The 25,422-nt window shown below is 41.9% G+C and overlaps 1 protein-coding gene across 1 annotated transcript in view; it reads left to right on the forward strand.

The window, feature by feature from the left end:
* Positions 1–25,422, forward strand: part of man2c1 (mannosidase, alpha, class 2C, member 1) — a 120,888-nt gene that overhangs the window by 14,151 nt on the left and 81,315 nt on the right. The window contains exons 4-9 of the mRNA XM_060853843.1: positions 860–930; positions 1,775–1,952; positions 2,790–2,979; positions 6,165–6,271; positions 8,434–8,544; positions 24,769–24,861. Of these exons, the coding sequence (XP_060709826.1) occupies positions 860–930; positions 1,775–1,952; positions 2,790–2,979; positions 6,165–6,271; positions 8,434–8,544; positions 24,769–24,861 (750 nt within the window). The remainder of the gene's footprint in view (positions 1–859; positions 931–1,774; positions 1,953–2,789; positions 2,980–6,164; positions 6,272–8,433; positions 8,545–24,768; positions 24,862–25,422) is intronic.

The following is a 25,422-nucleotide window of genomic DNA, read 5'->3' on the forward strand; positions in this document are numbered from 1 at the left end:
GTGGCCAGCACATAGAAGCCAAGAGTAAAATGTTGTCCTTCTTTATGTCTGATGGAACAGGATACTTAAATGTTGCTTAAGAGAAAGACATGTTATTGAAACTTTATGTCTTGTGCATGGGGTGAATACAAGAATGCCAAATTTAAAATGATCACAACAATTGCTACGTAAGGAATAGTTTGGCAAACTAGTTGTGCTTGTCCAAGGTGTTGTCATGGCGAATGTAACAGGCGACTATAAACTTCCAGATAATTGAGAAGAGGCATAAGGCTTGAACATATTCCTTTGCTTTGCTAAGCTTTGGCAGCATCAGTTTCTTTTTAGCAACATTTAGGTTCTGTAACTGTTTGGATCAGGATGACTGGGAAGGATGGTGTAGGGTAAAGTACAGGAATAATTTTATTAGATTAGATTACTTACAGCGTGGAAACAGGCCCTTCAGCCCAACAAGTCCACACCAACCAGCCGAAGCGCAACCCACCCAGACCCATTTACCCATTCACTAACACTGCGGGCAATTTAGCATGCACTACGGGCAGTTTAGCATGGCCAATTCACCTACCCTGCACGTTTTTGGACTGTGGGAGGAAACCAGAGCACCCGAAGGAAACCCACGCAGTCCCGGGGAGATTGTGCAAACTCCACACAGTCAGTCGCCTGAGGCGGGAATTGAACCAGGGTCTCTGGCACTGTGAGGCAGCAGTGCTAATCACTGTGCCATTGTGCTGCCCTGTGTTCAGGTACAGTTACATAGTTACAAAATCAAGCGTTGAATCTTCATTAAAGCTTAAATATCAAGTACATAGGAATTTCTTTAAAACATATTGCTTCAATCATCTAAAATGAATTATGCCATCAGGGACTGACCAAAGAAGGGGAGAAGATCAGCTATGTCCTGACGGAGAAACTCACAGATGAAGAACCTCACAGGTTAGCTTTCATACACATTTGGGTTTCGGCTATTATCACTCAGTGTTCTCTAACAATTGGTTTCATAACCTTTCTTAAAAACCTGTTGGACTGCAACCTGGTGTTGTGTGATTTTCAACTTTCTTATAAAGATTATCTCAGAATTAATGGCTTTATCTCTTGGGACATACCATAACTGGCAAACATTTCTCCTTAGAGTTCTTCTAAATTCTCGTTTTGCTTCAGAGAATTCACTTATGTTCTCTATCTGTCTGTCTCTATTTCTATCTCGCTCCCTCTCTCACTTTCTCTCATGTGTCTGATACTCTGTCTTTCTAATTCACTGACTTCCTCTCTGTCTTTTTGCCTCTGTCTTTCTGCTGTTTCCCTATTTCTATCCCTGTCTCTGCCAAAAGCTTCTGTTTCTCTTTAGATATTAAAAAAAATTACCATTATCTTAATACATTAAACATTCTGTGGAAAAGAATCTTTGTTATCCTGATTCCTCAGAGTAGGATACATTTTTAAAATGTATAATTTTACTACTTCAGGTGAACTTTGGTCCCAGTCTTTGCCCGAGTTGGATGTATTCTCAGTTAGATACTGGTAGCGATTTTTTCCTATCAATTTGGTAAATGATTTTTTAGTTAATCATAACCAGGTTGTCTAAGGGAAGGAGATAGGAAAATGGCTGGAGGTTATGAAATAGCAGGGTGAACTTCATGCTAGTTTGCAACCTGTGATTAGTTCATTTAGTAAATGATGTTCCATGGACATATCTACAAGCTTCTCTCATGACTGTGATGCCTGTGTTTGTCCAGAGTTGCATTTATTGCAGACAGGTGTATTTGCATACTCTCTGCAGCTTGGAGCTGTATGTGGAGCTGGCATGCAATGGATTGTTTGGAGCAGGGCAGGGCTCGATGATTTCAGCCCCGGATCCGAACCGCAATTTCACTCTCTACAAGGCTGAGCTGGTTGTCTTCAACAGAGACGTTCATGAGCTGCTGATCGACTTTGAGGTCCTCTCTGACATTGCAAAGGTACGGCTATATGGTAGTGTACTGACCTCCATTGGTCAGTCGAGACAACTGAAGCATTTTCTAAAAGGCAACAGTTATAGGAGCAGCAAGTACTACCACATGAAATTTTAAACGGCTCTCTTTTCGAAGACATTTAGTCTATAGATTTCTGCCACCAAAGCCATTCTGATCTTTTAGGGTACAAGTTTAGCAAAGTCTGTACTCTATCCACATTGGTCATGAGCTCCCATGCCCCTGAACTGGGTCTGCTGCATGGCGGAGGAAAGAGGCCATTTTGGGATACGTGATCATTTAATTTTAAGATTAAAAATCTGCCCACTGGGAAGTGTGAACTGAACCAGTTTTTGTGCAGAAATTCAAATCTTCCAGGATATTAAGCTCTTGGCCTCTGTTTAGGCACGTACCACAGTTTAATCCAGATTTTGACAGTGGTACATAACTTAAACTAATACTTCTAGTTTGGACTGAAATGGGGTTCCATTGTCATTAAGTCTTGGTTGAACCATTGTTGTATCTTTTTAATTCAAGAAATCAAATACGTTTCTTTTCCCCCAGTCATGAAAGCAAAACTAACTATGGTGTTAGCTGTGACTCACCTCTTAGTTAGAAGTTTGTGGATTCACTTCCTGCTATGGAGATTTCAGCGTGTAATCTAGTGTGACAACTCAGTGCGGTATTAATGGAGTGCTGCATTGCTAGAGATGCAGTCTTTTGGATAAGACATTAAACTAACTTCAGCGCATTCTGTAGACGTATTCTTGATTTTAGCTGTAACATTATGAAGTTATAAAGCTTTTTGTACTACTTGTTCCCTCTTTTATCCTTAACTCCCTCTAGCACCTTGGCATTGAAAATCAGCGTAGCTATCAAGCATTGTACACTGCCAATAAGATGGTGAATGCCTGTGATGTGGAAGACAGGAGCACATTTGCAGAAGTTCACAGATTGGCCAGTGATTTTCTTCAGCAAGAGAATGGCAAGAGTCAGCATACAGTGCATGCAATGGGACACTGCCACATTGATACAGGTCAGAGAAGATCAGCATATAGTCAGTCATTGAAAAGGAACTAGTGTTTACATTTAAGGGTCCCTGCTCACACAACGTATTTAGTTGTTATCCCTCTATTTATAACCTTATAGTTACTGACATATATCCATAATTCAGTGTACAGACCATTTAAACCCTTGGCTGCTCCACAGCCTGCATTGCATCCAAAGTATTTAGTTCTGTATATGAATTATTTTGATTGCTTCAATTACATTACTAACTGAAAATACAGTTTACTGGTTCAGATGGTCCATATCAAAATAACATTATAGGACATCATTTACTTGAAAGGATAAATTAGCAAACAATAAGTTGCGTTTATATAGCACCTTTTAACATGGATAAGGCTTCCAAGGATTTCCACAGAAACATCATTGAACAAAATTTGCTTCCGTATCAGAAAAGAAGGTATGTTTTCTCAAAAAATGTAGATTCAAGGAACATTGTAAAGATGTAAAACGAGCTTGAGGGAGGGCATCCCAGAGTCTGGAGCTTTCATTGCTGAGTGCACAGCGACCATTAGTAGAGCAACTAAAATAGGGAGTAAGCAAAAAGGTCAGTATTGGAGGAATTCAGGTATTTCAGCAGTTATGAAGCTAGTGGATGTTTTAGAAGCAGGGAGGGGGCAAAGTTATGTCGGGATTTGTATTAAGGATGAAAATTTTAAATTTGTGGCATTGCTTAACCAAGAGCCAGTGCAGGATACCAAGCACAGTTTGAAAATACGTACAGGTAGAAATGACTGCCAGTAGACTGGCAAAAAATCCAGTGTTGCAGTCTATCTTTAATCCATTGTCTGTAGTGTTATGAAGATGTGGGTGTACTGTACCTTTAAGATAATTAAAAGCTAGCAATGACATGACAGAGTGTTCTCAATAAGATGAAATGTAGCTAGGGTAGCTGGTTGCCTGAAAATGACAAAACAGATTTGAATTAGGCCAATCAGTTTAAATTATACTCTGAAAAATACCAAACTCCAATCCAGTTTGAATTTAGTGTATTGACAATTTTAAAAGCCAATGACATGATCTGATGGTTTGGGGGTATAAGACTGGGGAAAATTGAACATTTGGAAGGAGAACTGCCAAGCCACCAGCATGTAAAAAGACTGCCTGAAATAAAGCTCTCATAAAGGTACCTTTATTGATCAGTAACCTTTGAAGCAGAAATTCCTAAGAAGAAGAAAAGAAGATTCAACATCTGATTGGTTTTTTGAAAAGTTAAATTTTGGTAAATCTTAATCGGGGGTTTTGTCGGACTAGTATTGTAGAATGGAAGGTTAAAGATAGGTTAGATTAAGGACTTATAAATAGCTGTTAATTATTGTCTGTTATACTTTAAGAAATAAAGTTGTTAATTTTTACTAGTTCTTGACCAATCGAACTTTCACCCATTGCTGCACAGAATACATCTTTTCTGTGTTGCTGCTTTTAAATTAAGCAGGAGAATTTATCCCATGTCGTAACAGTAGCCCATGTGTGTTGAATCTAAGCTGAGGGACTGTTGCATTGTCAATAGTTCTGTCCCTCGGATGAGATAATAAACCCAAGCCATGTCTGCCCTTTCAGAGGGAGATAGTGTTCGTGTATCAGATTTGAAAATGACCTGAGGAGCTCCCCTGGTGTCCTGGCTAATATACATCTCTTGGCCAATACCTAAAATTAGATTCTCTGCTCTTTATCGCAAAACCCTTTGTGGATCCTAGTGTGTGTAATTGGGAGGCAAGTTTCCTACAACACTTACTATGCTTCAGATTACTTCTTTAGCTACGCCATTATTTTTAGATGACTGTTAATTGTGAAAGGTGCTACATTAATGCAAGTTTCTTTCTAAGCATGGATCTTCCAACCACTTTGCAAAAATATTGGTCATTATAAAAGCTTAATCTGGTGCACTCAGTGTGGTGCAGGGACACCCGCAGTGCCATTAGGGGAGGGATTTCCAGGATTTTAACCCAGCGATAGTGAAGAAACAGAGATATATTTTCAAGTCAGGATGGCATATGTGTTGGAGGTGAATTTGCGGGTGGTGGTGTCCCTGTATATCTGCTGCCCTTGACCTTCTAGGTATTGGAAGTTGCAAGTTTGAAAGGTGATGTTAAGAAGTATATTTTGTAAGTGATACATATTGCTGCCACTCTGCATTGGTGGTATCACCTGCAAGATCACCTTGCTGCAATAAAGAGCAACTCTGGAAATATACAGTTAGTTTTGCTGAATTGAATCTTATTGTGTTTCTTCAGTGTTGTTGGAATTGATTGTGTTTCTAAGTGAAAATATGAAACAAATGATCACAAGGTGGCAGCCTGGTTTGCTTCTCCTGATTTTTAAAAATTTTCATTGAGGTCTGTGAAAGTATAACTTTGGGAATATGTGAAATAGCTGCTGAGTCGTTATCATTCCCCCTTAAAATTTAACTCATAGAATCTTATAGCACAGAGGAAAGCCATTTGGCCAATCATTCTGGTGCCCGAGGGCCTCTTCAACAGAATAAATAAATAAATTGGCAGCTCTATATCCTTTTCTTCTTTCTTCTCATTATAGAGACTTAAGAGACTCACAGACCGGAAAAGGTCCTTCGGTCCATTATCCCCATCGGTGAAAAATAACCATCTTACTACTCTAATGCCATTTTCCAGCACTTGGCCCATAACCCTGTCTGCCTTGGTTTTGTAAGTCCACCTCTAAATACTATGAGGCACTCTGCCTTGACCACCCTTTCAGGCAGTGAGTTCCAGTTTCCGGATATCGGTAGTATATCAGATTTCACTATGTGCGCTTGAATATAGAAGATGAAAGGGTGTTTATTAAGGTAATGAGTTGGATAAAGGAAAACTGTTTCCTTTGTGGAGGAATTTAGAGTAAGAGGGATGCAATCTTAAGGTTAGAATCAGGTCAATCGGTTGCGATGTAAGGGAGCACTTTTATTTAGAGAAATGAAATTGGAACATTTCCCTTAAAAGGTTTTGGACTCGGGACCAATTGAAATTTTCAGAAAGGATGGGTATTTGTTAGGTAAGGATATTAGTGGATATAGATATGAAAAATGGTGTAAATGGTCTTACAGGTCATCCCATGGAAAAGGAGACGAAAGGACTGCTGCTTGTTTCTGGGTGCTCTGTGTGGTTGGACTTAGTATTTTAATAGTTTTTTTTTATTCAACAGCTTGGCTGTGGCCTTACGAGGAGACTATTCGAAAATGTGCTCGGAGCTGGGTATCTGTACTTCGCCTCATGGAGAAAAACCCAAGCTTTATCTTTACTTGCTCACAGGTGAGATGTGTGGTAATGTCATTTGAATTTTGCAGTTTTGTTTTCTATATGTACGTCTGTGCACATGCATACGCGCAATCAGTCAGGAGTGCAGGTCTCCTCATGATCCCCTCGTAACTGCTCTGTAATTAGCAAAAAGCAAGTTCAAAAGTATGGAATTAGTTTGATGGTTCTCTGATTTTTTTTTCCCAATTTTGTTTTCAGAATAAAGAACAATTTCAGTCAGATTTAACCATAACCCTAGGCTGATGTTGAAGCATATGTAACTCTTTCATCCATTTGTTTAGATTTGGTGGGGATGTTCTGTAGGTTCATAGAATTAGCTTAGATGGCAAAAGGGGTACAAAGAAAGAGTTAAAGATCCTGTATCTGAATGTACAGAACATTCACAACAAAACATGGTTTACTTATTAGCACAGATAGAAATAACTATATGACCTGATAGCCATTACAGGGACATGGTTGCAAAGTGACTAAGGCTAGGACTTGAATGTTGAAAAGAGTTGATGCTAGGGAATGATTGTGGGGTAGCTCTGTTAATTAAGGACATCATTAGTACAATAGTGAAAGATAACCATAACTTGAAAGAGCGAAATATTGAATCAGTTTGAGTAGAGATGAACAAAAGGAAAGGTAAGAGGTCAAATGTGGGAATAGATTATAGGTCCCTAACAGTAATTACAATGTACAAAATAAATGAGATTTTGAAGAAAGATGTTATCAATAATCTTTGGCCACCATCCCTGGGTACGACCTCTCCTCCTGACAGGACAGATCCACTAGAAATAGCAGCACAATGATTTACAGTCAGGAGGGAGCTACCCTGGGAGTTGTCAATGTTGATTCTGGCCTCCATAAAGTCTCATGGCATTGGGTCCATCATGTTCTCTGCATGTTGAATACCATATGGAGGATGTACTAAGGGTGACAGTGGTGCAGAATGTATTCTCAGTTGGGACTTTATTGTCCATCTCTAAGAGTAGACTGGCAGCACCACTTGAATTCTCAAGGGGTTAGCTACTAACCTAATCTGCAGCAAGTCATGAGAGAACCAATAAAAGAAAAAAAGCTTCTTAATCTCATCAGTTTGCTGTTGCAGATGCATTTGTCCATGACTGCAGTAGTACACAGTCATTGTGAAAAGCAAACCCTATCTTCATATTAAAGTTATCCTTCTTCCTGCTGTGTGGCAGTATTACTGTGCTGAATGCTATACAAACTCAAGATAGGGTATCCATCGAGGTGCTGTGGGCCATCAGTCTCAGCAGAATTATATTCATTCTCCTCATTCTACTCATATACTCATTCTACTGTTACCATCAAGCCAGAGAATCAACTCTGGCTCAACAAAGTGTGCAGGCAAGCAACAAGACCAATACCAGGCATGCCTCAAAATAAAATGTCAATTTGGTGTTTGTGTTCTGGCAGAGAGTGTGTCCACTTTAGTATCTGATGGTTTAAAACCTCTCACCTTTTTTCAAAATACAGTGTATTTGTTTTATTAGTATTAATTATACTTTCTGTTACTGTTGTGGTTCTGTTCGTCGAGCTGGGAGTTTGTGTTGCAAACGTTTCGGCCCATTTCTAGGTGACATCCTCAGTGCTTGGGAGCACCCGAGCTACAAATCTTCTCCCAAGCTTTGAACTTTTTGTTACTGTGACTGAGCTCAGCCTGAGTATTGCACATGGCAGCATGCGGTAAACTACAGTATTCCTACCGAGCCGATCATTGTTGGCTCTCACTCAATTTGAGGATGATGTCTGTTCAGGGCTGTGCACAGGCTGAACAGTCTGAGCTTGAAATGTATCATTGGGCTCAAAAGGACTCAGTACTTTAGAGCAGGAATTGGCCATGTGGTCCTTCAGGACTGCTTCCTCTTTATCTCTGCTGCCTTTTTGCCTCATCATTAAGATGTTTAGACTTGCCCACAAAACATGATTCACAGAATTCTTCAAACTGGCATCTTCACAAAGCTAGAAAATTTAGCAAAATATATTTGAGGCAATGCACAAATAGGAGCACTCTAGCTTGAGAGAATGTGAAAGTTAGTATATAAATGTAAATTCTTTCTTTTGTCATTATACCTTGGATTTAAGTGCTTAAGCGTTCAGTGATAGAGGATGAGTATGAACTGTTATCATTTCCTTTCACTTTCCAACAGGCACAGCAGTTGGAGTGGGTAAAGAGCTGGTACCCAGGTTTATACACACAAATCCAGGAGTTCGCTGAGAAGGGGCAGTTTGTCATAGTGGGAGGTACCTGGGTGGAAATGGTAAAGTATCAGATCTTTTGATTTGAAAAACACTGCATGCCCCTGCCTAGCCACATGACACTAAATGTCACATTGCCTCCAGTGGTACTCCCAAATCAGAAGCACAGAGGTTATTTTTCCTATTCCCAGGTTTGACAGCATAGATAGGCTGACAGTCCATGTACATTATTGAGAGAAGGCTTTTTCATTTCAATAGACCATAATGACAGAGTAAGGGATTGCCTATCGAAACAGAGATATGGGGGAAATTTATTCTGTCAGAGGGTGGTTATTCTGTGGCCTTCCTTACCATGAAGAGCTGTAGAGATGTTAAGAATATTTAGGGCTGAGATCGACAAACTTTTAATCAGTAAGCAAGCCAAGGGTTCTGGGGAAAAGTGGAGATGATCATCAAATCGATTATGATCCCATTGAATGGCAGAGCAGACCTGATGGGCTGATTGGCCTATTTCAGTCTGCTCCTACATTTTGTGGTCTTGTGTCTCAGTGAGGCCTGCTACGAATTCATATGTTTAAGTGCATTTCTTTGGGTGAGATGCAAAGACAAGCACTGCGTTAAAAAGCAGAGGTTTACCCCCCCCGCCACCCCAAGAATTAAAACTGAAACACTCAAAGAGGAGTACCTCACCCTATAATGTCTGAAAAGTGGTATAACCCGCTTTTAAATAAAATACATCCCTGACACTCATTCCAAAATCAACAAGTAACAATTTATTTATCTAAATCTAACGATGAACAAATTAACTAAACTATTAACAAACTGAATAAATCCTTTCTACCTGCTAACTGTTCCCAAATAAAACAAGATTCTAATGGTATACTGTTCCAATAAATATAACTTCCACTCATAGACAGAAAAAACATAATTTAGTCTCTTGAAATTACAGCCAGGTTATATGTCTTCCAAAATGTTTGGTACCTTCTCCCATTGATCCTTCTGTCGGGGATGCTTCCTCCAATTCTTCTGTCAGAAATACCTTCTTTATTTACATGGCACTTTCTCTTATACATCGATGACTGAGAGAGCCAATTTCTCTCTGGAGAGCTGAGGGTAGTTAGCCCTTGGGTCTTGGCCAACTGCCCCCATCTTTTATACCCTTGATGACATATCAATATTTCTGACAAAAGGATTAGTCCTATATTGTCAAAACCATCAGATTTAATTTTAATAAGTTTTTGGTATTCAAGTGCCTGGTTCAAATTGATTGGCTAAATTCAAAAACTACTGCTGGCCTGCTGATACAAATGTTTAAGTTCAGGCTGTCTGTGTCCTTACATGTTAAATCTCTAAGCAAAGAAGCAATACCATCTTTTAAAAGGGCCACGCCACACTTACCCTATTTTACAGTTTTATAAACACAAAATTCTAATTCTTCCAATCTGCAATTACTCTACCCAAGTTTTCAACAACTGAGTCCTGCCAATGACCTGATTAACATTTCTACCAGAATCAAACCACTGAAACCAAGTTAACTGATTACTAATTTTGAGAGTTATGGAATCTTGCTATGTACAAAATAGCCTTCAGAGTAATGTGGGGAACACTTTGGAAATGTGGCAATTTGTAATATGTTATTGCAACTTTTTCTTTAGTCTTTCATAATCCATGAGATACATAACATCAGAAACTGAAGTATTCCATGTCTAAATTCATTAAGAATTGGTTCAGTATCCAAGTTTGAGCTGACAAGTATCTAGAAACATTTGTGCCACACTTGTGCTCGGCAGTGATCCAATAAAAGAAAATGTAATCATTGCCCCAAGATATTCCATCACTAAGTTCCCCCTCCATCAACATCCTGGGGGTTACCATTGACGAGAAACAGAACTAGTCCAATCATTTTATTTCTGTTTCTCCAAGAGCAAATCAGAAGCTTGGAATACTGTAGCATGTCACTTATTTGCTGACTCCCCAACCTGTGTCCACTATCTGCAAGGCACAGGTCAGACTTGTGACACAGTGTTCCCACTTCCCTGGATGAATGAAGGTCCAACAACTCTCAAGAAGCTTGACACCATCTAGGACAAAGCAAGCTGCATAATTGGGACTGCATGCAAGAACATTCATTCCCACCACCACCAGTGCTCAGTAGCAGCATTGTGTGCCCATGTCAAAGATGCACTGCTGAAATTCTCCTGAGACAGCACCTTTCAAACCCATTACCGCTGCCATCTAGAAAAGCAAGTTCCTCTCCGAGCCACTCACCATCCTGACTTGGAAATATATCGCCATTCCTTCAGTGTCAGTAAGTTCAAAAATCATGGAACTCCCTTCCTAATGGCATTGTGGTGTCCCTACACCAAATGGACTGCAGTCAAACGCAGCTTAACATAGTCTTCTCAAGAGCAACTAGAACGGGCAGTAATCTATGCACCAACTAGTGAGCCCACATCCCATGAATGAATATTAAAGGACAGTACAGTTTTTTCAATTCACTTGCACATCACCACTTCACAGCAATTAAATGGAGGATTCATCATAGATTTGCCAAAAGCTACAACAGATTGTCGTTTTATTTTGCCTTGGTATTAGCAAATAGGTTTACAACAAATCCATTCCTTCTATTTCTCATCTCCAAAAGAGAAAGCTCTTTATTAAACATTACCTCAGAATTTGATTCAGTTTATTTATATTTATTTTTCCACCCTAAATTTTCTGTCGTTAATGTGGGTAATTATACTACGTGGATCCATTGCTTTTCCAATATCTCCTTTTCCAAAGCACTCCCTGTGGATCTTACGCTAGCAAATGAAGTAAAAAGGAGAGACATAAGACGAAACTGTTGACCAGTAAACATGAGAAACACTAAATTCTAGTACTATATTAGGGATGTGATAACAAGGCACTTAGAAAAATCATCACATGATTAAGCAGATTTGACACAGATTAGTGAAGGGAGACCAGGTTTGACAAAACTGCTAGTTTTTGAACTTGTGTCTAGTCAGTTGGATACAGAGTGATTACACTTTCAAAAAGCACTTGATAAGGTGTCATATAGGAGATGTTTTGCACAAAAGTAAGCTTCGGTCTGGCAGGAAAAATGAGAAGAGACAATATAAAGAGAAAAATAATTCTTTCTGTCTCTCTCTCTCTCTCTCTCTCTCTGTCTGTCTGTCTCTCTCTCTCTGTCTCTCTCCCCTGTGCTCTAACCTGACCATGTGCTGCCTTTGCCTCTTCCTGTCCCTCTCTCACTTTTAAAAGTGTTGTTGTTTTGACTTTGTTTTGGAACTTTGGAGAAAAAAAATGCAGCAGCAAATAAAGCAGTAATTGCTGCTCCTGGAATTTGAGGAAATCACCTCCAATGCCTTAAATATCTCAAAAAAGGAGCAGCCTGTTACAGCCAGAAATTTTCCCTTCCTCATGCGAGGTGCTGCATTTTGGGAAAGCAAATCTTGGCAGGACTTGAACACTTACTGATAAGGTCCTAGGGAGTGTTGCTGAACAAAGAGACCTTGGAGGGCAGGTTCATAGCTCCCTGAAAGCAGATCACAGGTAGATAGGATAGTGAAGAAGACGTTTGGTATGCTTTCCTTTATTGGTCAGAGTATTGAGTACAGGAGTTGGGAGGTCATGTTGCGGCTGTACAGGATATTGGTTAGGCCACTATTGGAATATTGTGTGCAGTTCTGGTCTCCTTCCTAACAGAAGGAAGTGCTGAAACTTGAAAGGGTTCAGAAAAGATTTACAAGGATGTTGCCAAGGTTGGAGGATTTGAGCTATAGGGAGAGGTTGAATAGGTTGGGGCTGTTTTCCCTGGAGTATTGGAGGCTGAGGGGTAACCTTATAGAGGTTTATAAAATCATGAAGGGCATGGATAGGATAAATAGACAAAGTCTCTTCCCTAGGGTGGGGGAGTCCAGAATGAGAGGGCATAGGTTTAAGGTGCGAGGGGAAAGATATAAAAGAGATCTAAGGGGCAACATTTTCATGCAGAGGGTGGTACGTGTATGGAGTGAGCTGTATGTGATTATAAAAGAGACCTAAGGGTTAAGTGTATGAAATGAGCTGCCAGAAGAAGTGGTGGAGGCTGGTACAATTGCAACACTTAAGAGGCATTTGGATGGGTATATGAATAGGAAGGGTTTGGAGGATATGGGCCAGGTGCTGGCAGGTGGGACTAGATTGGGTTGGGATATCTGGTTGGCATAGACTGGTTGGACTAAAGGGTCTGTTTCCATGCTGTACATCTCTATGACTCTACAATTGTAAATTGAGGCCCCAGAAATGATTTTTGTGATACTCCACGAGATAGATTTTGCCGAACAATGTGATTCATTTATGACTATTCCTGATTTCCTATTGGCTAACTATCGTTTATCCAATATGTACCCTACACACACACACACATGCACACTTTCTCTCTGACCTTCCACATTCTGCAATAATCTCTGATGTGGTACCTTGTAAATGGCCTTCTGAAACATGCAGTTACTGATTCCAGTTTGATACAAGCGAAAATTACAACTTCGAAGGAGTTCAATCCATTGGTTACACGTGATTTCCCTTTCACAAAACAGTGTTGTTATCCCTACCATCACAAGAACCAATCTTCAGCCAATTTGATTTACTTTACGTAATATCACAATAAGGCTGAAAAATAGTGAGTGCGCACTGGATACAGCAAAGACTATGGACCCCCAAAAGTATCCCAGCTGCAGTACTGAAGACTTGTGCTTTCGAATTAACTTCACTGTTATCCAATAAAACTACAGCACTAGCATATGTCTGACCGTGTGAAAAATGATCCAGGTTTGTCCTGATTACAAGGCAGTGGAAGAGGGAGACCCAGAACTTGAATCAAAAGTGGCATTGGTGTAGAAAGAATCTGATTGGCCATTTGTGAAATGTGCTGCTGTGGCAGAAATGAGTCTTTGCTGATTTTATTGGGGCTGATTACCCTCTTCCTTTTGATACTGACCCTCAAGTAAGCAAGTACTGTCGGCTTCGAGAAATGGGATGTGGGTCATGGTGTTAGTCCCTGTCAATGCCTGGGCTCCATACATTTTGGCTACCTGGGCCAGTTGACAAAAACCTTGCCCTGCCAGAACTGTATGAGAGTCTGTGCAACTGACACTCCACATTAAAACAAAAAATGCATAAGCATCTTCCACCCCATCAACAAGTTTGGGAACATCAGGCCCCTCATGGACAGCCCCAGCAGCAACCGAACGTCACATTGCCATCCTCACTCGGGAACTCTCACAATATGATATTGCCATCACTGCTCTGAAAGAGTCATGGTGTATAGGAGAAGGTCAGCTCAAAGCACAAGCTGAATACAGCTGCTGGATGGGTAAACCCGAGGTAGACCACGGACTCCACGAGCGTGGTCGCACCATCAAGAACAAACTTGGCTGAGCCCTCCTCATGGGACAACCCAATGCCCCATGGCCTGTTGGCTCACCTTAACACAGGAGCAGTACACCAGAGTCATCAGAGCATACACCTCGAGCGTGGAAGCAATGGATGAGGCCAAGAAGAACTTTTCTGCAGCCCTGAGCGCTTGTTATCTGTGTCCCAAAGGGAGACAAGCTAATTCTTCTTGGTGATTTCAATGCCAGCCTTGAGAGGGACACAACCCTCTGGAAAGGCTTGATTGGCAGGGAAGGCAAACTTCAATGCGCTGTCCTCCTGACATGGTGCCTAGAGAATGGCCTGATTAGAATGCACACCCTATTTTGTTAGCGTGATAAATACAAAACCTTATGGCAATGCTCGTTGCAGACACCTGTTTGACTGCATCATCATCCATGGAGGGTCAATGTTTCGAACATAAACTCTTCATCAGGAATGGTGAGGAAGGGGGGGGGGGGGTGAGAGATAAATGGGAGGGGGCTGGGCTGGGGGGAAGGTAGCTGGGAATGCGATAGGTAGATGAGGGTGGGGTAATGGTGATAGGTCAGAGAGGAGGGTGGAGTGGATAGGTGGGAAGGGAGATGGATAGGTAGGACAGTTCAAGAGGGTTGTGATGAGGTAGAGGGTTGGACCTAGGGTAAGGTGGAGGCAGGGGAAATGAAGAAACTGTGTGGCTGGAGGGTCCTAACGTGGAAGATGAGGCGTTCTTCCTGTAGGCATCAGGTGGCCAGAGTTTGGCAGTGGAGAAGGCCAAGGACCTGTATGTCCTTGGCGGAGAGGGATGGAGAGTTGAAGAGTTCGGCAACAGGGCGATGGAATTGATTGATCCAGAGATGTTCTCTCAAACATTCTGCAAGTTGTCATCCTGTCTCCCCCAATGTAGAGGAGACACATTGGGTGCAATGGGTGCAGTTGATGATGTGTGCAGAAGTACAGGTAAATCACTGTCAGATGTGGAAGGATCCTTTGGGGCCTCGGACGGAGGTGAGGGGGGAGGTGTGAGCGCAGGTTTTGTTCTTCTTGCAGTAGCAAGGGAAATTGCCGGGTGTGGAGGGTGGGTTGGTGGGGCCTGTGGACCCAACAAGACAGTCACGGAGAGAATGGTCTCTCTGGATAGGATTAGGGAGGGACTTATATCCCTGGTGGTAGGGTCTGTGTCTGGTGGCAGAAATGGCAGAGGATGATGCGTTATATCTGGAGGTTAGTGGAGTGGAAGCTGAGGACTGGGTGGGGGGTTCTGTCATTATTGCAATGGAGGGGTGGGGTTCAAGGGCAGAGATACGGGGAGTAGAGGAGATGCATTGGAGTGCATCGTTGACCACATTCAAGGGGAAATTGCAGTCTATGAAGAAGGAGGCCATCTGGATGCTCTGTGGTGGAATTGGTTCTCCTGGGAGCAGATGTGGTGGAGGAATTGGGAGTAAGGAATAGAGTTTTTGCAGGACGCAGTGTGGGAGGAGGTGTAGTCCAGGTAGTTGTGAAAGTTAGTGGGTTTGTAATAGATGAAGGGCTTATGCTCGAAACGTCGAATTCCCTATTCCTGAGATGCTGCCTAACCTGCTGTGCTTTAACCAGCAACACATTTTCAGCTGTGATCTCCAGCATCTGCAGACCTCATTTTTTACTCGGTTTGTAATAGATGTCCATGTTGAGTCGATCGCCAGAAATGGAGATGTCCAAAATGGCCCTGGTGAACTTGGTCAGGGTCGAAGGTGTTTGTGAAGTTGATGAACTGTTCAACCTCCTTGTGGAAGCATGAGGTGATGCCGATACAGTCATTGATGTAGTGGAGGAAAAGGTGGGGAATGGTGCTGGTGTAGCTGCGGAAGATAGACAATTCCACATACCTGACAAAGAGGCAGGCATAACTGGGGCCCATGTGGCTGCCCATGCCTATCCTTTTGGTCTGGAGGAAGTTGGAGGATTTGAAGGAGAAATTTTTAAGGGTGAGGACCAGAGCACTCGATGGAATGAGAATGTCAGTGGAAGGGTACTGGTTGAGTTTGCGGGAGAGGTAGAAGTGGAGGGCTTGGAGGCTTTTGTCATAGCGGATGGATGTGTACAGGGGACTGGATGTCCATGGTGAAGATGAAGCATTGGTGACCAGGGCGACAAAAGTCATGGAGGAGATGGAGGGCATGGGTGGTGTCCTGACTGTATGTGGGGAGATCTTGGACCAAGGGGACAGGGCGGTGTCAAGGTATGGAGAGATAAGTTCCATGGGGCAGGAGCAGACTGTGACAATGGTTTGACCGGGACAGTCAGGTTTGTGGATTTTGGGTAGAAGGTAGAACTGGGCAGCGTGGGGTTCCCGGACTATGAGGTTGGAGGCTGTGGATGGGAGGTCCCCTGAGGTAATGAAGTTGTGGATGGTCTGGGATATGATGGTTTGGTGATGGGAGGTGAGGTTTTGGTTGAGGGGACAGTAGGAGAAAGTGTCTGGAAGTTGGCACCTGGTTTCAGTGGTATAGAGGTCAAACGAGGTCAAACAACGCCAAACAACGACACCCCCCCACCCTTTGTCTGCTGGTTTGATGGTGAGGTTGGAGTGGAGGGCTGCGCATTGCGAGAGTGAGAGGTTGGAGCGGGTGAGAGGCACCTATCCACTCCACCCTCCTCTCTGACCTATCACCATCACCCTCCCACCTTCCTCTACTTATGGCATTCCCAGCTACCTTAACGCCCCCCCCCTCCCCCCAAGCCTCTCATCCCTCCCATTTATCTTTCAACTCAGTTTCATTGTGAGCCCCTAATACACATCCCACATTATGATACTTGTCACCATCTTTGGATGGCTCTCACCTGATCTGAGGTTGAAAAGACCTCCCAACTGATGGCAGTCAACAAGGCCACCATTGCACACAGAATGCTTACCAAAATACTAAAATATGGTGGGGGAGCAGTCTTGGAACACATACATGACCTCACTTCCCTCTTCTGGAAGAAGGAGACCATGGTAGGCAGATTTCTAAGGTGCCATAATTGTGACTGTCTTATTGATTGGATTTATTGTTATTGTCACACGTGCCAAAGTATTATGAAAAGTACTGCTTTGCATGCTAATTAGACAAGTCATACTTGGGTAAGTCCATCAGGGTAATAGAATATAATGCAATATAAATATTCTATTTGCAGAGAAGATACAGAGAAAGATCAACTCTAATATGAGATGTCCTTTCATAAGGTTGATAATGGCAGGGAAGAAGCTGTTCTTAAATCCAGAAATGTGCAATGAAACATGAGATGTGCTTTCCAGCTCCAACTTATCCCAAGATGGTAGTTTACAGGAAATCCCAGCTTTCTGCCCTGTCCCAAACCCTTGAAGCTCCGCTTTGCAGCTGAGATCACGGAAGGCAGCTTTTGCCAAATCTTCACAGTCTTGTTGTGTGATCTTTGCCTGCGGGTTGAGCACCTCAGCTCCCAACTCCAGGATCAACTAGGAGAAGTCAGTATTGTGGGCCATTGGGTTACGGAACAGGCCTGCTTCTGGTGTGTGTTATCAAACTTTTGTATCTTCTGTCTGATGGAAGAGGGTTGAAGGGAGTATAATTAGGGTGTCTCTAAAGAAAGGTCTCCCATTGTTGCCACAAGTAAGGTCATTGCAAAGATCCTCCTACTAGTGATGGAAGAGCTTCTACTGAAGGCACAGTGCAGATTCTGTCCATCAAGAAGCACAATGGACGTGATCTTCACAGCATGACAAGTCCAGGAAGCAGCAGCAACCTTGATACATAGCCTTTTTTGATCTTGCATAGGCCTTGGAATCTGTTAGTCGGGCAGGATTATGGAGCATTCTCCTCAAATCTGACAGCCAATAGAAACTTGTCACATTCCTCTCTCTCCTACACAGCAGCATGAAAACTGTGACACTCTGTTCAACCTGTGTCACCTCCAATCCAGAGGCAAAATCCCTCTAACCTGTGGACTGCAATACACAGACAATGCTTGCAAGTGCAAATGGGCCTTAAGCTAAACATCTGGAAGACAAACTATTCTACCAGTCTGTCTCTTGACTATTAACTACAGTGAGTCATTGGATAACATGAATCAATTCTCATACTTTAAGAGTCACCCCTCAGCAATTCAAAGAGATCATTGATGATCTATGGCCTAACTCCATACACCAGCCTTTGGCTCATATCCTTTAATACCTTTGCTTAACAAAAAATTATCCATCTTGGATTTAAAATTAGCGACTGTACCCTCTCAATTTTGGAAGAGTTCCATCCTTCTCATCATCTCTGCTGAATGGTCTGGACCTTATTCTCAAATTATGCTGCCTAGTTCTAGAATCCTCAACCAGTGGAAAATGTTTATCTTTATCTACCCTGAGTTTTCCTGTTAATTTGTTGAAGACTTTGATTAGATCACCCTTTAACTTTCTAAATTCTCAAGAAAGTTGACCTAATTTGTGTAATCTGACCTCAGAACTTACCCCTGAAGTCCAGGTATCATTTTTATTTCTCTATTTTCTAAGATCTTGTCACTGAAAAAGCTGTCAATGTGTTGCTGGAAAAGCGCAGCAGGTCAGGCAGCATCCAAGAAGCAGGAGATTCGACGTTTCGGGCATAAGCCCTTCTTCAGGAAAAAGCTGTATCTAGGACGTTTGTATCTAAGGTAGCAATGTAAGTGGTGACTTATGAACTTTTTACTGCACTCATTTGAGTACATGTGATAATAAAGCTAATTCAGTTCAATTCATTGAACTCCCTCCTAGGCCAACATATCCTTCCTAAGGTATCTTGCTAAGGCGCAGGTCTGCTCACAGTGTTCCAAGTGGAGTCTAACAGGGTTTTGTATAACTGCAGCATAACTTATGCATCCTTGTATTCCAGTCCTCTAGTGCATCTGAATCTAAGCCTCTGGACAACCACTGTATTTCACTTGATATCATGTAGAAAGTCTCTTGATTTATCATTTTTTGGTCCAAAATAGATATATTGAAATCTACCTGCTACAGTTATTTCCCATTCACTTAGTCTCACCGTATCCCTATGTAGTTTTATGCTCTCATTTACAATAGCGCCTACCTTTGTGGCATCAGCAAATTTGGATATAAGACTCATCATGCATTATCCAAATTGACAATAATTTGAGTAATTAATGCCTTAACACCGATCCTTATGGGACACCATGGGTCACATTTTGCCAATTTGAGCAACTACCCATTGTCTCTATTTCCTGTCACTTGCCACTCAACCAACTTTCCGGCCATGTTTGTAATTCGTCCTTGGTTCTGTAGGCTTGTACCTTAGTTAACAAGCCCTTGTGTGGAACTTTGCTTCTGGATGTCCATATAAACAACATCCATTGATATTGCCCTGTCCACTACCTTAGTCGCGTCTTAAAAGATTCAGTGGGATGTATCCAACATAACCTGTCTGTCATGCTGCCTCTCCTGATTAACTGGAAATTTTCCAGGTGTCAGTTACTCCATCCTTGATTATAGACTCAAACAATTTCCCTACCACAAATGTTAGGCTAACTGGCCTGTAGTTCTCTAGTTTTCCTCTTTATTTTTCCCTTGTTAAAATGTGAAGTGACATAGATACTTTTCCATACCAGAGGAATAACTCTTGCATTAAGGGAACTCTGAAATTGTCTGAATAATAACACTGAGAGCAACTTGACTCAGACATAGCAACAGCTTCATCACTAAAGATTTGAGGTTGGACCGACAGCAAGTCAAAGTAGGGAAGACAACAAACATTCTGTTAAACCACTATAGGTAATAGATAATATGTTTGGAGGTGGAGTTCCTCTGGTTGTGTTTTTTGTACAATACCAAGAGGTCTAGCAGCTGGCAGTTACTAACACTATTTGTCCTAGATCCTTTCAATTGTGTTTCTAGGCCCTTGTAAGCCAAAATGTATGCCCCTGTAGTGGGTGGGAACATCCAACTGAGCCAAATATAGGTAGTTTCAGTTTAGGCAGAGAGGGTTTGTGAAAGGGAGGTAGGAATTTGCTTCATATATTCACATAGTACATTCACCAGTTTCATTATTGATGCGGCAAGAAAATAAATTATTTGTGGATTCTAGATTAGCAGAATTTTTTTCAAAGCCATTTGCCTAAAATAAGGAACTGAAATAAAAGCAACAACATTTTCATTTATGGATAGATACTTGTTTATTACACTGTCTTAAGTCTTTTGTGCTTACATCAATATCTACAATGACGGTCAACATCTAGTCCAATGTACCAGCTCTGCCTTTGGATGTCTGAAGGACAAAGTGCTTGATGACAAAGATCAAACCTGGTGTCAAGCTCCTGGAATACCAGTCTGTGTATTACCTGTCCTCCTTCCATCAGGCCACATTGTCTGCATGCCTGACTTCCAAAGCAAGCTCTCAGTTCTTAGCTTTCTCATGAGAAGGAGAAGGTAATATTTAAGGGACGTCTTCAAGGCCTTCCTGAAAAAATGCAATATCACTGCCTACTGTCGCCCAAGACTGACTAAACTGGAGAAGCATTCGCAAAGGTGGCAAACAATTCGAATGTCTCCACAATGCCCTGGTGGAGGTTAAGCATAAAGAGCAGAAGGAGTAAATGAAAACCGTATGGATCCTGCAGTGAACTGTTTGGTTACCTCAACACCAACAACTCCAAAGTGGAAGAAAGCCATCCTCAATCACAAGGACCTGCCTGAGATGAAGAGGAGATTTGACTGACTGTGGCATCAAGGAGTTCTAATAAAATTGGAGTCGAAGAAAATCAGTGGTGAAAAAGTGTTCATTGTGTGATACCATACCTAGCTGAAAAGATTGTTGGAGGCCAATCATCTCTGTTTTGAGATATTGCCTCAGGAATCCCTCAGGATAGATATTTTCTAATTGACCTGTTCAGAAATGATATTACAGACTTTTGAGCAGGTGGGACTTCAACCTGAGTCTCCTGACCCAGAGCTGGGGACACCACCACTATCCCATAAGAACTTTGTTCGTCAGGGTAATGTCCTAGGATCAACTATCTTCATCTGCCTCATCAATGATCTTTTCCTCATTACAAAGTCAGAAGGGGGCTGTTAACTAATAAATGCACAGAATCTGGTTCCATTTGTGACTGCTCAGATGTTGAAACATTCTGTGCTTGCATAAAGCAAGAGCTCAGCAGCATTTGGGCTTTGATAAGTGGCAAGTGACATATGTGCCACACATATACCAATCATTAATCACCTTGAAGAAAGAATCTAACCACCTGCTATTCATGTTATCATTGCTGACACTCCTACCTAACAACCCGAAGATTAATGTTGATCAGCACTAAAGTGTGCCAATGAAGTAACTGAAGAAGTAAAAAGCAAATACTGCAGATGCTGAAAATCTCCAGTAAGATTGGAAAGTGCTGGACAAATTCAGCCAATTTGGCAACCTCAGTGGAGAGAGAAAAATAGAATTGGCGTTCTGAGTCTAATATGATTCATTTCAGAAGAAGAGTCCTATTGGACTTGAAATGTTAACTTTCTTTCCTTCCACAGATGCTGCCAGACTTGCTGAGTTTCTCCAGCATTTTCTACTTTTATTTCAGGTAAATGCAGTCTTTACAAGACCAGGTCAGAGGCTAGAATGTTTAAATGACCCCCTCTTTGTGGCAAAGTGACTCAGTAGTTAGCACTGCTGCCTCAGCACCAGGGACCCGGGTTCAATTCCACCCTTGGGTTATTGTCTGCGTGGAGTTTGCACGTTCTCCCTGTGTCTGCATAGGTTTCTTCCAGGTGCTCTGGTTTCCTCCCACAGTCCAAAGATGTGCAGGTTAGGTGAGTTGCCCATTCTAAATTGCCCATAGATTCAGAGATGTGTAGGTTAGGTGCATTAGATTAGGTGAAATGTAGAGCAATAGGGTAGGGGAATGGGTCTGGGTGGGTTACTCTTCGGAGGGTTGGTGTGGACTTGTTGCGCCACATGACCTGTTTCCACACTTTAGGGATTCTGTGAACACACTCAAATCCTGGCTACTATCTTCAAAGCAGAAGTGTAGAATATTTTCTAGGCTGAGTGGCACTCCAACAAGATTGAATAAACTAGACATGGACAAAGGCACCTGCTTTATTGTCACTCGTACCATCACCTTGAAACACTCAGTCCCTCCAGCATTGACACATTGATTTACAAGATGTACTGCAACCGCTTATCAAGGCAGTTTTGATAGCACCTTCTAAACAGCAACCTCTACCATTTGGGAGAGCAAATGCAGAAAATTAACAGGAGCACCATCTGCTTTAAATTCCCCTCCAATGCACCACCTCTTGACTTGAAATTATATCGGCGTTTCTTTACAGTTGCTGAAGTAAAATCGTGGAACTCGATCACTAAGTGTACTCTGGCTGTACCACAAGTTGCAGTGGTTCAAGAAGGTGGCTCAGCACCACCTTCTCAAGGGCTGTTAGGGGCAGGCAATAAATGATGGCCTTGGCAATGACCCCTTCATTCCTTGAATTAAAAAAGAATAGCACCTCCCCTTATTAGAATGAACATGTCTACATGTGAGGACGATGTAGAATCAACATTTCGCCTCTTTGGCCTGCTGTAGCATTTAATAAGATTGTGGCTGATGGAGACTATGATAGAGTGTTGTTTTGTATGGCTGGAAACCTTAGGTGCTAACGTGAATTCTGTCACTTAGCTGCAGACTGTTAGACCATGAGAGATAGGAGCAGAAATTAGGCCATTCAGCCCTTTGAATCTGCTCTGCCATTTAATCATGGCTGATAGGTTTCTCAACCCCATTCTCTGGCTTTCTTCCAGTTACCCTTGATCCCCTTGACAATCAAGAACCTATTTATCTCCATCTTAAATATACTCAGTGACCAGGCCTCCACAGCCTTTTGTGGTAATGAATTTCACAGACTCACCACTCTCTGGCAGAAGACGTTTCTCCTTATTTTCATTCTAAAAGGTCTTTCATTTACTCTAAGGCTGTGCCCTCAGGTCCTAATCTCTCCTACCAATGGAAACATCTTCCCAATATCTACTCTGTCCAAGCTATTCAATATTCTGTAAGTTACAATTAGGTCCCCCCCTTCATCCTTCTAAACCCCATCGAAAATAAACCCAGAGTCCTCAAATGTTCCTCATATGTTAATCTTTTCATTCCTGGGACCGTTCTTGTGAATTTCCTCAGAACACGTTCCAGGGCCAGTGGTGCTGGAAGAGCACAGCAGTTCAGGCAGCATCCAAAATGCAGCGAGCTGAACTGCTGTGCTCTTCCAGCACCACTGGTCCAGAATCTGGTTTCCAGCATCTGCAGTCATTGTTTTTACTACATTCCAGGGCCAGTACATTCTTGTGATATGAGGCCCAAAAATCTGCACAATATTCCAAATGTGGTCTGACCAGAGCCTTATAGAGCCTCAGAAGTACATTCCTGCTTTTATATTCAAATCCTTTCAAAATAAATGCCAACATTGCATATACCTTCCTAACTACTGACTCAACTTACATGTTTACCTTGAGAATCCTGGACTAGAACTCCAAATCTCTTTGCATTTCAGGCTTCTGAATTTTTTTCCCATTTAGAAAATAGTCCCTACCTCTATTGTTCCTACCAAAGTGCATGACCACGCAATTTCCCATGTTGTACTCTATCTGCCCATTCTCCTAACCTGTTCAAATCCTTCTGCAGCCCTCTTCGCCTCCACAGTGCTACCTGTGCCTCTACCTATCTTTGTATCATCTGCAAACTTAGCCAGAATGCCCACAATTACCTTCATCTAGATTGTTAATTTATAAAGTGATAAGTTGTGGTCCCAACATTGAGCCCTGTGGAACACCACTTGTCACTGGCTGCAATCCTGAGAAGGATCCTTTTATCCCCACTCTCTGCTTTCTGCCAACAGCCAAGCTTCTATCCATGCTAGTATCTTCCCTCTAAAACCATGGGCCCTTATCTTACTGAGTAGCTTCCTGTGCAGCGCCCTGTGAAAGACCTTCTTGAAGTCCAGATAGTTAACATCTATTGGCTCTCCTTGGTCTAACATGCTCATTATTTCCTCAAAGAATTCTAGTAGATTTGTCAGGCGTGACCTACCCCTGATGAAACCATGCTGACTTTGCTCTGTTCCCAGTTCCACGTATTTAGAAATCTCATCCTTCACAATGGACCTCCAGATCTGCATACATCCCAATATTTTGGAACTGTAGCAGCAACTTGAATTCATAGAAGACCTCCAATGTAGCAAAATGTCCTGAGGTGCTTCACAAGACTGGAATAGGATAACCATTGACATGAAGTCATGCAAAAAGATAGAGGGACAGGTTATTAAGAGGAATATTGAATGGCCTGGGACAGAGTGGATCTTGAGGCCTGAATTACAGCAGGACAAAGAGCGAGAGCGAGCCAGAGAGGTTGAGGAAGGGAATTCCAGAGTTTAGAGCCTTCAGCAGCTGAATGCTTGGTTACCAATGGAGTGTTGAAAGTCAGGTTTGTACAAGTGGTTAGAATTGGAGGAGTACGGAGATTTCACAGGGTTGAGAGATTGGGGTCATTGTGAAGATGGGAAGAAGTGAGGCTAGCCAGAGCAACACTGGAATAGTCATGTCTGGCAGTAACAAAGGCTTGGATGAACAATTTAGCAGCTAAAGTGTGAGAAGCCGAGAGAATGTGATTGGTGTGTAACTGATCATCTTCGATGACAGAATGGATTGGCGATCAGAATATTAGGTTCAAATGGAGCCTACTACCTACATTTCGATCACCAGTTCAGCATTAGTCCCCAAATTTCTACAGCCATAAAGAAATGAACAGGTATATTTGCTGAACAAGTGTTTAATCTATGTGACTGTTCCTATTTTGTTGGTGTTGGTTGTATTTCTGCTTTATTTGGATTATGAATTCAGCCAGTAGGGTGCACTCATGTACAGGTTTTGCAGGATGGAAATCTCCCTTCTGGTGAATCCATGGTGCGACAATTCCTCCAGGGTCAAAGGTTCTTCCAGCAAGAGTTTGGGAAGCAATGCTGTGAGGTGAGTGTTTTGGAATAGCAATAAGGCCTTTATTAGAAAGTGATTCCTGCATAGTTACAGAATAAAGTGAATCATCAAAGGGATTTTCTATGTAAAATGGTTTAACACTGTTAATATTGTAACTGTTCATTTTATCCTGCGTACAAATTGCATAATGTAAGATTCATTTCAGTAAGGACCACATAGCCCTTTTAAATGAAATTCCAGGGGTCTCTCTTAACTAGCTGCGCCAACTTACTTATCCAAACACTTGTGGTTTGAATGGTAACTCATTTATTTGTATAGCCACTCCATGCCCTAATCTGTGAGTAATTCTTTCCTCCCACGTGATTTCTAAAACCACTCTCTCAGATCGGACATAAGATGACATTGCAATGTTTTAAGATACTAAGTACAATTGTAAAATCGTCCTGACAACCAAATTGAAATTTGTGTTTGCTGATCTCTGAGTAATCAGGCAAATTCTACTTTCATCATAAAAAGCCATAATTTTGTTGTGTTTTGTAGTAAAATCAAGTCTTCTCTAAGAATTGGAGGAGATTTTCTGAGGAAGCAGCTTAC

The sequence above is a fragment of the Hemiscyllium ocellatum genome, chromosome 42 (assembly GCF_020745735.1).
Source record: "Hemiscyllium ocellatum isolate sHemOce1 chromosome 42, sHemOce1.pat.X.cur, whole genome shotgun sequence".
In the NCBI taxonomy this organism is placed as follows: Eukaryota; Metazoa; Chordata; class Chondrichthyes; order Orectolobiformes; family Hemiscylliidae; genus Hemiscyllium; species Hemiscyllium ocellatum.